This window comes from Nyctereutes procyonoides, unplaced genomic scaffold (genome assembly GCF_905146905.1).
Source record: "Nyctereutes procyonoides isolate TBG_1078 unplaced genomic scaffold, NYPRO_anot_genome, whole genome shotgun sequence".
Classification (NCBI taxonomy): Eukaryota; Metazoa; Chordata; class Mammalia; order Carnivora; family Canidae; genus Nyctereutes; species Nyctereutes procyonoides.
The window spans coordinates 49,563,233-49,578,813 of NW_026575131.1; the positions used below are offsets into that span (position 1 = coordinate 49,563,233).

General features: G+C 40.0%; 1 protein-coding gene across 4 annotated transcripts in view; it reads right to left on the bottom strand.

The window, feature by feature from the left end:
- Window positions 1–1,077: 1,077 nt before the first annotated feature.
- LOC129522585 (zinc finger protein 791-like) overlaps window positions 1,078–15,581 on the bottom strand; it is a 46,485-nt gene continuing 31,981 nt past the window's right edge. For 3 of the 4 annotated variants that reach the window (XM_055344927.1, XM_055344928.1, XM_055344926.1), the window contains 3 exons: window positions 5,821–5,947; window positions 5,388–5,448; window positions 1,078–4,357 (listed from right to left, as the gene is read on the bottom strand). In XM_055344927.1, coding sequence (XP_055200902.1) covers window positions 2,704–4,357; window positions 5,388–5,448; window positions 5,821–5,854 — 1,749 coding nt within the window. In that variant the 5' untranslated portion in view covers window positions 5,855–5,947 and the 3' untranslated portion in view covers window positions 1,078–2,703. Of the gene's footprint in view, window positions 4,358–5,387; window positions 5,449–5,820; window positions 6,001–15,581 lie in introns of all 4 variants that reach the window. The other variant, XM_055344929.1, reaches the window with a different exon arrangement.

Here is a 15,581-nt window from a genome sequence, read left to right on the forward strand (position 1 = left end):
AACATTCTTTATATGCCTTGTGATTTTTTTTTAAAGATTTTATTTATTCATGGACGCAGAGAGAGGCAGAGACATAGGCAGAGGTAGAAGCAGGCTCCATGCAGGAAGCCCAATGTGGGACTTGATCCTGGGACTCCTGAGGCAAAGGCAGATGTCCATCTGCTGAATGAACCAGGCGTCCCCCTTGTGATCTTTTGTTGAAACTTGGGCATTTGAAATGCAGCCATGTCGCCTACTCTTTGCATGCTGGCTCAATGCACAGAAAGACTTCCACTAACAGCCTAGCATGAAGTCCTAAGGTATTCTCAAAACTTTTGGGGGCATGGGTCTTCCTTGGGTGTACTTTCCCAAATCGCCTGTATACACATCTGCTTTTTTTTTTTTTTAAATACATGTCTGCTTTTAAATGTATTAATTTCCATAGGAGTCTCACAAGTCCAAATCCTGCGCCTTTTGAACACCTTCACATTCATATAATCCATTTTTAAAAGATTTTACTTATTTTCAGGGGCACCTGGGTGGTTCAGTTGGTTTAGTGTCTGACACCTGGTTTTGGTTCAGGTCATGATCTCATGGGTTATGGGATCAACCCTGGGTCCAGCTCTGCACTCAGCAGGGAGTCTGACTGAAGATTCTCTTCCTCTGTCCCTCACCCTACTTGAATGATCTCTAAAATAAGATAAATATATACATTTTTAAAAGTTTTTACTCATTTTTAAAAAGTAATCTCTGCATCCAATATGGGGCTCAAACTCACAACCCCAAGATCAACAATCCCATGGTCCACCAACTGAGCCAGCCAGGTATCCAATATCCATTGTTGTTTATGGTTTTTGGTCATATTTATTAACTACAATTCATTCGATTTCTTTCTTTTTGACTACAGATGTCATCCTGGTAGTCTTTAGCAAGAAGGCACTGATAAAACCATGATCTAAGTTTTTGGAATTAAAAATAATGAGAAATTTAATTACAAAAATCATAACTATAGAATAAAAATTTGAGGAAAAATACTTTAGCTTGTATGCACATGATGATACTCAGAATGTATAATGATGACAAAATTACAAGTTGATTTGAAAATCCACAATTGCAATGGGATGTTTTAATATACTCTTATCAGAAAATGAAGAATGTTAATATACAACAGCTAATAAAACACTTTGAAAGAACACATACAGAAACATTGGTTCGATTTAAAAAATTGTAAATCACATACAAACATAATTGAAAATATATTGAAGAATTAAGTCCAGTTGTGAGTCATTAGAAACACAATCTGCCTGACAAGAGGAAGGTGCTTATTCTCACAAGAAAGGGCTGGGTCACAGAAGTCACTGTACAATGCAGTAGAGGAAAAAACTATCACATGGTTCCTTTTGACTACATCACTGTAGCTGTGTTGGTAGAATCAGGACACAATCATTAGGAGTATTAACAGAACAAGATGTTTACTACATATATTAGACCTTATACAAATGCAATCCAGAGAAAAGGGAAGTCAGTGCTTTAAAAAACATTCTCAACCATGATAGTCTAAATTTGTTGCCTGGTGGACACCTGGTATCAGGCTTGCAAGGAAATATAAACGGTATTAATCTTTGCTGTGGAACTTGTGGAGGCATCTGTAGAAACCTACAATTCTGAGAAAATGAAGTTAAGTAGTTGGTGGTGGTATTGAAGATACTCTTGAATGGCAGGGCAAAGAATCAGCAAATGGGCTTGAAGATGTATGCAAAACTCCTATGGTATCTATCACTGCTTGTACTGTGACTCCAAAAAATAAGGCCTTCTTCCCTTCTGCCTTCCAAATCTCATGCAAGTAAAGCTATTGGTGAATTCTAACATGAAACTATAAAGAGAACAGATTCTAGAAAATTAGGCCACAGTATTACCCACATTGACCTAACTTAACACATTCCAGGAGAGCCATCTCCAATTCTATCTTTCTTGTCTGAAGACAGGTTTCTTAAAGTGTAATATCCAAATCACAGAAGGAATGACAAAGAGTAAAGGGAAAATATGTAAATAGCAATTCTAATGAGATTATACTCTATGATAAACTCTGCATACTTACAAATTTATGCCAACTATTTATTAGCCAGGAAAATAAGGCTTTTTTTTTGATGAAAGAAAAAAGAATCCTTTTCTCATATGAAAGGAGGAGTATTTATAATGAGTAAGGAATATCCAGTACCTGTGACATGAGGTCATAGGAAAATCACAACAAATACCAAAATATCATTATTCCATGGCCTCTTCACTTACTGAACAATTAAAAAATTATATAAAAATTAACCCTCCTTACATATTAGAAATACACTTTAACTCACCCATAGATCCAATTAACTTCAAAATGGAAAGACAAAAATTTTATAAGCTGATTTAAGGAAAAAACACTATCCACTAAGGTTACATACTATTGCTTAAACAGTGCTTACAGAATTGTCTCAACTCCATGTTCAGCTAAAAAGCAACAATTGGAAGCCACAGTCCAGAGACTGAGTTTCAGAATCAAATTCACTATTTTTTAATTTTTGAAGCATTTCTTTCATGTAGTGAACTGTCTGGAGTATTATACTTGAATTAATTTGTATCAGACTTTTCCCTATTACTTACATTTATAGCATTTCTCTTCAGTGGTGTTTTTACATGACTTTGTTAAGACTGAATACTCTCCTGTATTTTTCAGTTATAATTTACCTATCTAGTGTGCATTCTCATCACATGTTTATGTAAGGATGTGGGCCAGTTGAAGGCTTTCCCACAATGTTTACATTCAAGAAGTTTCTCTCCAGTGTGAATTCTTTCATGGCTTCTAAATGAACTTGGGCGACTAAAGGCCTTCCCACATTCTTTACATTTATATGGTTTCTCTCCAGTGTGCACTCTCATGTGTCCTCGAAAGGTTGTACGATAAATAAAAGCTTTCCCACATTCCTTACATTCATAGGGCTTCTCTCCAGTATGAGTTCTTTCGTGTACTTGAACATAACTTGAACAACTGAAGGCTTTACCACATATTTTACATTCATAGGGTTTCTCTCCTGTGTGAGTTCTCTCATGTATTCGAAATGAACTGGGACAATTGAAGGCTTTCCCACATTCCTTACATTTATAAGGTCCATCTCCAGTATGTGTCATCATGTGTCTCCGAAAACTTGTCAGAGAAACAAATGCTTTCCCACATTCCTCACATTTATAGGGTTTTTCTCCAGTGTGAGTTCTTCCATGTATTTGAAGACCTAGAGGAGAACTAAAGGTTTTTCCACATTGTTTGCACTCATAGGGTTTCTCTGCAGTGTGAGTCCTTTCATGTCTTCGAAAGGAAGTGGGACAACTGAGGGCTTTCCCACACTGCTTACATATATAGGGTTTTTCTCCAGTGTGAGTTCTCACATGCACTTGGAAAGTGGTGAGCCAATGGAAGGCTTTTCCACATTCTTTACATTGGTAGGGTTTCTCACCAGTGTGAGTTCTTTCATGTGTTCGAAAGGAGCTAGAACAACTAAAGGCTCTACCACATTGCTTACATTCATAGGGTTTTTCTCCAGTGTGGGATCGTTCATGTATCCGATATGAACTGGGACAACTGAATGCTTTCCCACATTCCTTACATTTATAAGGTCCAACTCCAGTATGTGTTATCATGTGTCTTTGAAAGCTTCCAAGAGAAATGAAGGCTTTCCCACATTCCTTACAGTCATAGGGTTTCTCTCCAGTGTGAGTTCTTTCATGTTTTCGAAGAGAGCTGGGACAACTGAAGGCTTTACCACACTTTTTACATTCATAGGGCTTCTCCCCTGTGTGAGTTCTTTCATGACTTCGAAAGGAACTGGGACAACTAAGGGCTTTTCCACATTGCTTACACTGATACGGTTTCTCTCCAGTATGAGTTCTTTCATGTGTCTGAAAGGTTTGATGATATCTAAAGGCTTTTCCACATTGTTTACACTGATAGGGTTTCTCTCCAGTGTGAGTCCTTTCATGTTTTCGAACAGACTGGCGATATCTAAAAGATTTCCCACATTCCTTACATTTGTAAGATTTCTCTACACTGTGATTTCTTTCATGTTTTTGAAAAGGTTGGAGATAACTGAAAGCTTTTCCACATTCTTTACATTTATAAGGCTTTTTTCCATATTCCTGATACTTGTATGGTTTAGGTGAAGTGTGAGATCTCTTATGCCTATTAAGGGAAGAATGGCGCATGAAGACTTTTCCACACACATTGCATTCCCATGGTTTTACTTCAGTATAAGTTTTCTTGTTCAGATTAAGATTTGGAATAGGGCTGAAGTTTCCTCCACACTGACTACCTTCTTTACTTTGATTGAGCCTCTCTACCATATGACTTCTGTAAGAAAAAACAAAAACACAACAGAATTTATTATTGATTTATTTCCTATTACTAAATACTAAACTTACATTGTTTTTATTTTATTTATTTTAAAGAAAGAGAGAGGGAGTGCAGAGGGATGGGGGAGGGAGAAAGAATCTGAGGCAGACTGTACTGAGATGGAGCCCCATGCCATGACCGGGAGGGAGATCATGATCTGAGCTGAAACCAAGGGCTGGATGCTTAACCGACTGGAGTCACCCAGGCGCCCCTAGAATTATGTTGCTACCATTTATATACAGGGGAAGGGTAGGTTTTTCTGACCTGTCTGAATTGTTTGAAAATGAATATTCTGCAAAAGGGCTTAACCATAACTATTATACGAAAATAGTGAAAAAAAAAAAAGAAAATAGTGGTAGTCACATATGGAGTTTCTTTTAAATTTTTATTTATTTTTAAAGATTTTATTTATTTATTCATGAGAGACACACACACACACAGAGAGAGAGAGAGGCAGAGACATAGGGAGAGGGAGAAGCAGGCTCTATGCAGGGAGCCCAACATGGGACTTGATGCTGGGTCTCCAGAATCATGCCCTGGGCTGAAGGAGGTGCTAAACCGCTGAGCCACTCAGGCTGCCCTCTTTTTTTTTTTTTTTTTTAAAGATTTTATTTATTTAATCATGAGAGATACAGAGAGAGAGAGAGAGAGGCAGAGACATAGGCAGAGGGAGAAAAGCAGACTCCATTCAGGGAGCCTGATGTGGGACTCCATCCCGGGACTCCAGGATCATGCCCTGAGCCAAAGGCAGATGCTTAACTACTGAGCCACCCAGGTGACCAACACAGGGAGTTTCTGAATAATATTTCCAAATGAACTATTTTGCAAATGTTGAAGATATGTCACATTTAAGAATACACTTTTGGTGAAAATTTTCTAGAAAAAAAATACATTTGAAGCTGGGCCATCTTGTGTCTGCTTGTTTTTAAATTTTCATAACATACAAAGATTCCCTTGGACACTGCCTTCCACTGTGAATGCAACTCACCTTAGTTTTCTTCCCTGGTTTTTGTACTGATCTTCACTGTTATGGTCTTTCCATGTTTTCCCTATAATGAAAACCCAGAAAAACAATAAATTATAGAATTATTACAAGTCTATGGTGAGCTCTGACCATACCTGATTTACCAAAGTATTCCCCTTCCCATTCCCTTTTTTTTTAAAGATTTATTTATTTATTTATTCAGAGAGAGCAAGAGAGAGGCAGAGACACAGGCAGAGGGAGAAGCAGGCTCCATGCAGGAAGCCTGATGTGAGACCCGATCCCGGGTCTCCAGGACCACACCCTGGGCCGCAGGTGGTGCTAAACCGCTGCGCCACTGGGGCTGCCCCCCTTTCCCCATTCCATATCAAAGAACACTGATGGGTAGAGAAAAACTTGTCCTCTAATTGACAAGGCCAAAGTAAGTTGTCATCCTTACCTATTGAGGCCAGGTTCCTCAAGGTTTCCCGCATTACATCTCTGTAGAGTTTCTTCTGTGAAGGCTCCAGCAGAGCCCATTCCTCCAAGGTAAAGTTTACAGCCACATCCTCAAAGGCCACTGAGTCCTAAAACATCCCACATACATGTAGAGGAGGTTGGATGAGACAGCACTACGAATCTACAATCAATGCATTTCATAGTGAAACTTGCAAATTCCAAAGATAAAGAGAAGATCCTTAATACAGTCAATTCATAAGAAGTTAACATGATTCTGTGATCTCAAAATATTCTATGGCTTAGTCATAAGAATTCTCACTTTTTATACACAATCATTTCCTCATAAATTTAGTAGCATCATGAACACAACAAAAACTATTTCTGCCCTTTCACTCTGTTCACTTCAAGTCTCCCTGCTCTCTAATGGTAGAATCCCTAGCACGTTGGAGAATGAGAGAAATGATATACAAATGAAAGAAATATTTCCATTTTAAGACCATCAATTCCTTGTGAGAGGAAAAAAAACTCATCTCCTTCCTTATTACCCACCATATCACATAGTACTCTGAAGCACAGGGTCACATCCACAGGAATGAAGTTTTTTTTTTTTTTTTTAAAGATTTTACTTATTTGTCAGAGAGAGAGAAAGTGCACGTGAACAAATGGGGAACGGCAGGCAGAGGGAGAAGTAGGTTCTCTGCTGAGCCCCTGATGTGGGGCTTGATTCTAGGACTCTGGGATCATGACCTGAGCTGAAGGCAGATACTTAACTGACTGAACCACCCAGGTGCCCCACATGAGTAAAGTTTTAATGAATAAAAACACAGTGAAGCATTGGGAGCTTTTCCTTCTATTTCCTTTTTTTTTCCCTTTTTAAGAAAAATACTTTATTTATTTATTCATGAGAATGCACAGAGAGGAGAGAGAGAGAGGCAGAGACACAGGCAGAGGGAGAAGGAAGCTCCATGCAGGGAGCCCGACGTGGGACTTGATCCCGTGTCTCCAGGATCACGCCCTGGGCTGAAGGCAGCGCTAAACCGCTGAGCCACCCGGGCTGCCCTTTTCCTTCTATTTCCAATGCCAAACATGTAAGGTCAGAAGGCCAGTGGGAATCCAATTTTTAACTAGGGCCAGCTAGCTATACTGTCCTGAAGTATTCCAGGACATTAGTAGTCATCAGATGTAGCCGGCTGAATGAAAACATCTGGTAGACAATATTAATTTTAACTTGTCTATACAAATATTTGTCAGAGATTCAGTTACTCCTTTCTATTTGTCCCATTTCATGTGGCTAGAAAGTTATTCAGACATTATGGCTCAGGTATAAAAAAAGAAGGCATCAGAACTCAGAACTCCACCAAATCCCTACACTCAGGCCTCAGAGCTGCTTCTTGCCAATTTTTAGCATATATATGCACATATACTGAGAGGATAAGATGCTAGAAGAGCTTTTCCTGGCAGAACCATAACAGTGTACCTCAGGCCTTGCTAAGCTTGAGGAACTGAATAAAAGCTGCAATGTGCAAGGAAGTTCATTTGAAAGTCACAATCATTTCATGAGGAATGCACCTTGTTATAAAACACACAAAGGGGGCACCTGGGGGGCTCAGTGATTGAGCATCTGCCTTTGGCTCAGGTCGTGATCCCAGGACCCTGAGATCAAGTCCTGCATCAGGGTCCCAAGAGGGCGCCTGCTTCTCCCTCTGCTTGTGCCTCTGCCTCTCTCTGTGTGTCTCTCATGAATAAATAAAATCTTCAAAAAATATTTTCTCTAAAAGAAGATAAAACTGGATGCTTCTCACTTTTGTGCCTTCATGTAGGGCACAGTAGTATGACTGCCTAACGTCTGGGCATAGGTATCCCTCAACTAATTCATTCTCCTAAATGTTGATCTCTGAAAAAGATCATTAACCCACTGATGTCTACATGCAGGTGATAAGAGAAAAGGTTTCCACAAAATAATATGGATGGCAGAAATCATCCATTTGGTTAAGAAAACAGAATGAGTAGTCCATACTTCTTGGTAGATCCAAGGAGTAAAATGAGCTACCTGGGTTGGCTCTAAATACTCTTTGTATAGTTGGCCTGCAGTTCTTGTTCATTATAATATCCCACTACCTAGTGTGCAGAAGAGAATGACTATTACCAGCAGGCTTGAGACCGCTGATCCTTATGAATACCTGCTCACAGTATTTGTCCTTCATTGCTATCTGGGAGCCAAGATTTAGGATGGACCACACCAACTTGATGAGAGTGACTCAGTGTGCTAAAACTGTTTATACAAAGAATATGATGTATCCCAAACTCTTGTTTTCATTCTGAGAGTATGAACTTCTGTTATGCATAGCCACAGCCTATGTGAGGGTGCCTATGTGACCTATGCACTGGGTCTATAATGAGCTTTCCTGGAAGACAATATTTTGTATGTGTTGTCACAGCTTGTTGCTCGGGCAATTGATCCCTTACAATGGATTACAATAGGAGATAACATCTTGAAGCTTGCATCTGGTTTCCTCTAGAAGAAGTTTATTTACATATCTTTAAAGTTTATGTATGTATTTATTTATTTTTTAAGTTATGTATTTATGTATTTTTATTTATTTGTTTACTTTATTCGGGGGGGGGGCAGAGACACAGGCAGAGGGAGAACAAGCTCCATGCAGGGAGCCTGATGTGGGACTCGATCTCGGGACTCCAGGATTATGTCCCTAGGCTAAAGGCAGGCACTAAATCACTGAGCCACTCAGGGATCCCCATAAAGTTTATTTTTAAGTAATCTCTACACTCAATGTGGGGCTCAAATTCACACCCAAGATCAAGAGGTGAATGCTCTTCCAAATGCTCTTCCCCTCTAGAATAAATCTAACTAAATACAAAACAAGACTAATGAATGATATTTAATAACTCTAATAGAAAAAGATTTAAATTTGTATTGAATATCAAAGGAGAATGAAAAACTGAAAATATGGCACGTATTCTTAGAAATAACTCTACTTCCCAAAGTGTTTCCTCTCCCAAAATATATCTTTATAAGATCCCATCAATCCCAAAAGAGACTTTTTAGGGGTCAACAAATACTATTCCTCCAAACCTAACACAAGGAAAAAATGTCAAAAATGGTCAAGGTTGGGCAGCCCGCGTGGCTCAGCAGTTTAGTGCCACCTTCAGCCTGGGGCATGATCCTGGAGACCCGGATTGAGTCCCGCATCGGGCTCCCTGTATGGAGCCTACTTCTCCCTCTGCCTGTGTCTCTACCTCTCTATAAACAAACAAACAAACAAAAATCTTAAAAAAGGTCAAGGTCTTCCAAAGAACAAAGGAGTGGCTTGCCTAATATACACCAAAAATTTTCAAACTATACTATTCCAGATAGCATAGTATTAACAGAGAGAAAAACAGACCAAGGGAAAGGAAAAGTGTCTTACATGGGCCAGCATTAAATACTGAAAGCTGATCAAGGACCCATCAGGCACTGTAGAACAGTGGCAGACATCACAAATCCTTTTAATATATGGGGCAAAGACAAACCGTTATCTAAGTGGGAAAATGCATTGCATTCACTTCTATATCGTGGAAAATAGCCAATTCATTGTACTTTTAAATGTGAAAGATACAACTAGAACACTTGTAGAAGTCACGGATAAATGCTTCATTGATTCAAAAATACGGAGAATTTTCTCACATAAGGGATAAAGATCTGGAACAAGAGATTGAACAGTTCATATACAAATTAAAGAAATTTAAAAATAAGATATTAGAAACTATCTATAATACATGCAATACTAAAAGTGAGCAGAGTAAGACTTAACATACAGTTTAAAAATTAGAAAATAATCAAAACATATTTAAAAGATGAAAGACCACATATGAAAAAATGTCCCTGTGGGGGCATCTGAGTGGCACAGTTGGCTACGTGTCCAACTCTTGGTTTCGGCTCAGCTCATGATTTCAAGGTTGTGGGACTGAGCCCAGCGTTGGGTGCAGAGTCTGCTTGGAATTCTCTCTCTCTCACCCTCTGTCCCTCCTGCTGTGCTCTCTCTAAAATAAATAAATAAATCTTTTAAAAAGTCCATCTGCTAAGTAATAGGGAAAAAAAGGCCAAGCAAATATTATAATTCATGCTGATTAGGACAAAAATTACTCAATTTAATAATGTCAAGTGTTTATGACCAGTCAAAAAATACATAAATCATGCACGAATAGAGGAAATGTCAACTGAGATGCTCCACTGCCATTTCTTGTCAATTTGAACTTGATCATGATCTACAATTTTTCTCCCATGTTCAGGGAATTTATTGTGTATATGCACTTGGGAGACTGATACAAGAATGAAAGGAGCTACATTTTTTTTATTCTGATTTTATTTTTTTAAAGATTTTATTTATTTATTCATAGAGACAGAGAGAAAGAGGGAGGCAGAGACACAGGCAGAGGGAGAAGCAGGCATCATACAGAGAGCCTGACGTGGGACTCGATCCCGGGTCTCCAGGATCACGCCCTGGGCTGAAGGCGGCGCTAAACCGCTGCGCCACCGGGGCTGCCCAAGGAGCTACATTTTTAATGAGAGTAAAAATTTAACTTGAAAAAGCTCAAATACTATAACCACTGCAATAGATGAGTAACTTGGATGGCCTGCAGCCTCAAGATACATGCATTTGTGAAACATACTGTTGCAAAGAACCAACCAAAACACATTTTGATTGTAATTTCATTAATACGTATTTAAAGGTAAAACTAAAAGAATACCACTGAGTGGAAAAAGGCCAGTAAAGGTTATGAAGAATAAAGAATCAAGACAGAGGTCATATATAGTGCAGGATGGAGAGTAACATCAGGAGAATAACAACTGCCCAAAGCCCACTTATAAATCTTGATTACAAAGGTGCTTATTACATTGTTACTACCACAAAATCTTCTAATAAATGCATTATGCTTATTACTTTATAAATATATTTGATGATAAAAATTTAAAGAATTAAGTTTGGAGAAGTACGTAACTTTGTTATGCTTTTTTGCCCTGTAATGTAGAAATCTGAGTTTTAGTTCACAGACTTGGGCAGAAAACAAATGTCTATTTGGAAAAGAATTGGCTACATACCTTTTAAAAACAAAGGGTGACATGTATTGGTATGCAAAGATGTGAAGATTTATCAATAAATTAAGAAAAACGTATTGCAATATATACACCAGGTTACCTTTTCTGTAACTCTAATAGTCACTTGCAGAGAAAGGTGGATTCCCACCCAAGATTTGATTCAGATGTCCCGACTAACACACACACACACACACACACACACACACACACACACACACACACACACCAAGAGGATATGAAAAGCTTTCTCCCATGATGGAAATGTACAGGGAGGGGAGGGCAGGCCTCTCAAGCAGATGAGAAATGCCTTGAGAGAGCAAGGAAACGAGCCTGGTTGGGTTTTTTATTGACATTTGGGAGTGGGTTAGGGTGAGAATTCAGGTACAGGGGCGGGGCCTTCAGTGAACTGAGTATCTTGCCAGTGCCAAAGCAGTGAAAAGCCAGGCTGTCTTGTCCCCTTGGACAGAGGTGAAGTGCAAGGGGAAGAAGGAGGGATAAAGGTTTAAAGCTACCAGCAGGCAAACATCAAAATACAGGGTCAGAGACTCCTGGTATCTGGTCAGACATGTAAGGAATTTAGATGCTGACTTTCCTGTCCTCATACGGAAAAAAAAAAAAAAAAAGCACATACACACTAAAATCAACAACTCTTTTTAGATCCATCAGAGAATTGAAGTCATAGGGGAACTACTCTCTCCAATGTCAGAGACCCCAAAAGTAGCCATTTAAAAATATGTACAGGAGCACATATGTCCAGCCACTGGATGGCTCAGTTGGTTGTCAGCCTGGCTCAGGTAATGATGATCTCAGGGTCTTGGGATCAAGCCTGAGATCAGGCTCTTTGCTCAGCAAGGACCCTGCTTCCCCCTCTGCCTGCCGCTCCCCTGCTTGTGCGCAATCTCTCTGTCAAATAAATAAATACGATCTTAAAAAAAATATGTCCAGAATATTCTGTTCTTAACAAGGCTTGCCCTCTTAAAATCGATTTTTTGAGAGCACGACTGGGATTTTCCTGGAGCCTACTGGCCTGAGAGGGTGAAGGATAGAGAAGCACAGGCAACAGTGATAGGACTGATAGGATTTTTCCTTCCTGATAGAAAGTATGTGGCGTTTCCTCTAACAGCAATGCTCCTAACTCTGTATTACCAATTATGTGTCCAGTAATTGAACTCAGTAATACTAACACTATCCAGATTTAATATGAGATTCACAGATTAAGCACTCACTACAACAAAACTGCCCCATTTCAGACACTAGCCATAAATGGGGGGTCTTCTCTACTGACATTTCCATCCAGCTGCCTACAAATCCATAGATTCCTCAGAAACCCCCTGAGGTTTGATAATTTGTTACAACAATTCTGATAACTGAAGAAAGCATTTGACTTAAAATTATTGTTATTGTTATACAATTACTGGTTTATGATAAGAGATACAACTTAGGGGATCCCTGGGTGGCGCAGCGGTTTGGCGCCTGCCTTTGGCCCAGGGCGCGATCCTGGAGACCCGGGATCGAATCCCACGTCAGGCTCCCGGTGCACGGAGCCTGCTTCTCCCTCTGCCTGTGTCTCTGCCTCTCTCTCTCTCTGTATGACTATCGTAAATAAATAAATAAATAAATAAAATTAAAAAAAAAAAAAAAGAGATACAACTTAGGAACAGCCAAATGGAAGAGATGCATAGGGGAAAGAATGGGCACAAGAGTTAGGGGGCAGGATCATTTGGAGCTTCTATGTTCTCTCCCCATAAGCTGTCCCCTTCCAGCACCTTCACGTGTTCACCAACCTAGAAGTTCTCTAAGTCCCATCTTTAAGGGTTTTGATAGAAGTTTCATTATGTAGGCACAAGTGATTAACTCAAGGCCTCTGGTGATTAACTCAAGCTCCAGCCACTCTTCCCTCTCCAGAGGCTGGGAACTGGGGCTGTAAGTTCTAAGCCTCCCATTAAAGCCTAGTGTTTCTGCTGTCCAATTCCCATCCTGAAGCTATGAAGGAGCCCACCAAGAAATGCCTCATTAGAAGAAAACACACTCTATCACCCTTACCACTCAGGAAATTCCAAGAGCTTTAGAGATCTTTGGTAGGAAGCATGCACAAAGACCAAATATCTTCCCCGTATTTATGCTGATAGCCGGGGGACCCATGCACACTGAAAGATTGAGACTAAATCCTATGACTACAGACTACTTCTCCTCCACCCATACTTACCTCTACACCAACTGAGCTCCTGTCTACTAGGCATTGGAATATGCTCAAAGAACTGCACATTTCAGACCATATTTGAGAAGCCTCTAGAGAACCCCAAAGATTACAGGAGAGACAAAAAGAAAGGACACTAGAGGAAGTTTTAGTCTCTGACACTTACAGGTACAACAAATCACAGACTAACACCTGGCCAGATAAAATATCACACTAAAGGCCTATTTTTTTTTAAATTTTTTAAAAATTTTTATTTATTTACGATAGTCACACAGTGAGAGAGAGAGAGGCAGAGACATAGGCAGAGGGAGAAGCAGGCTCCACGCACCGGGAGCCCGACGTGGGATTCGATCCTGGTTCTCCAGGATCGCGCCCTGGGCCAAAGGCAAGCGCCAAACCGCTGCGCCACCCAGGGATCCCAAGGCCTATTTTTTTAAAGGTGTATTTACCTCAGTTCCTTCTCAGTACATTGTTTGCCTTCAAATAAAACAAAACAAGAAATCCCACAGCATAGTAAAAAACTTAATCTTTTTTTTAATGGCTTTTTTTATGATAGTCAGAGAGAGAGAGAGAGAGAGAGAGAGCGAGCAGAGACACAGGCAGAGGGAGAAGCAGACTCCATGCACCGGGAGCCCGACGTGGGATTCGATCCCGGTTCTCCAGGATCACGCCCTGGGCCAAAGGCAGGTGCTAAACCGCTGCGCTACCCAGGGATCCCCTTAATCTTTTTTTTTTTTAAAGGATTTTATTTATTTATGAGAGAGAGAGAGAGAGAGAGAGAGAGAGAGAGAGAGGCAGAGACACAGGCTGAGGGAGAAACAGGCTCCATGCAGGGAGCCCGACATGGGACTCAATCCCGGGTCTCCAGGATCATGGCCCTGGGGCTGAAGGCGGCACTAAACCGCTGAGCCACCCAGGCTGCCCAAAAAATTTAATCTTGAAAGAAACCAGAGGGAAAAACACACCTCAGTTATAGAGAAACTAAGATAAGAATTAATTCATACCCACCCCACCCCACAAACCCCATGCAAGCAAGAAAGTGGAATGAAATATTTAAAGTGGTGGCAGAAAAAAAAACAACAACCACCCAGGATGTGCTCAGAATTGTGTGAAGCAAAACTGGTTGCCAATGGAGCCAACCATTTGATTAGCAAGTAAGGGAGAAATAAAGACTTTCTGAGATGAACAAAAATTGAGGGAATTTGTCACCAGTACCCCTGGTTTGCAAAAAATGTGAAAGAAACTTCTTCAAAAAGAAGGAAAATGAAGGATGAGCATTTCAGAAGGAATAAATTTTAAACATCCTTAATTTGAAAAAAAAATTCTTTTCTAAAAGATTTTTTTTAAAATTTTTATTTATTTATGATAGTCACACAGAGAGAGAGAGAGGCAGAGACACAGGCAGAGGGAGAAGCAGGCTTCATGCACCGGGAGCCCGATGTGGGATTCGATCCTGGGTCTCCAGGACCGCGCCCTGGGCCAAAGGCAGGCGCTAAACCGCTGCGCCACCCAGGGTTCCCTCTAAAAGATTTTTTAAAAAATGTATTCATTTGAGGGGCTGCCTGGGTGGCTCAGCGGTTTAGCGCCGCCTTCAGCTCCCCTGGAGACCTGGGATCGAGTCCCAGGTCAGGCTCCCTGCATGGAGCCTGCTTCTACCTCTGCCTGTGTCTCTGCCTCTCTCGCTCCTCTCTGTGTATTCTCATGAATAAGTAAATAAAATCTTTAAAAAAAATAAATGTATTCATTTGAGACAGAGAGACCAGTCAGAGCACAAACGGGGAAAGGCAAAGGGAGAGAGAGAAGCACATTCCCAGCTGTGCTAGAAGCCCAATGTGGGGCTTGATCCCAAGACCTGGGAGATTATGACCCAAGCCAAAGGTAGACACCCAACCATCTAAGCCATCTAGGTACCCTTGAAAAAAATTTCTTAATCTGACATATAACACTTCATTTAAAATAGGGCTAGGAAAAAATAAATAAATAAAATAATTAAAGAGAATAATACTAGCAACACTGTATTTTTTAATTTTATAGCTTACAGATAAATGAAATGAAGGAGAGAAATGTTACAAGGGGCAGGGAGGGAGGAATTGGAAATACTCAGTTATGAGGAATTTATACAACTAGTGAAGTGTTATGGTCATTCAAAAGAAAAGTTAATTGTGAATATAACTGTATATTCAAGGGCAATTAGTAAAAAAGAAAAAAATGTATAACTGTTATTCTAAGAATGAAGGGGAGAAAAATGGAATCAGGTAAAATGCTCAATGAAAGCAAGAGAAAGTAGAAAAAAAGGTGGAATACAAAAGAAAGAGAACAGAAAACACAAAATATTAAGGTATATATTAATTGAACTATATCAATAATCGTTTTAGAAGTCAATGGCACCTGGTTGGCTCAGTCAGTAGAGCATGCGATTCTTGATCTTAGGGCTATGAGCTCTGGCCCTGCACTAGGTGCAGAGATTACT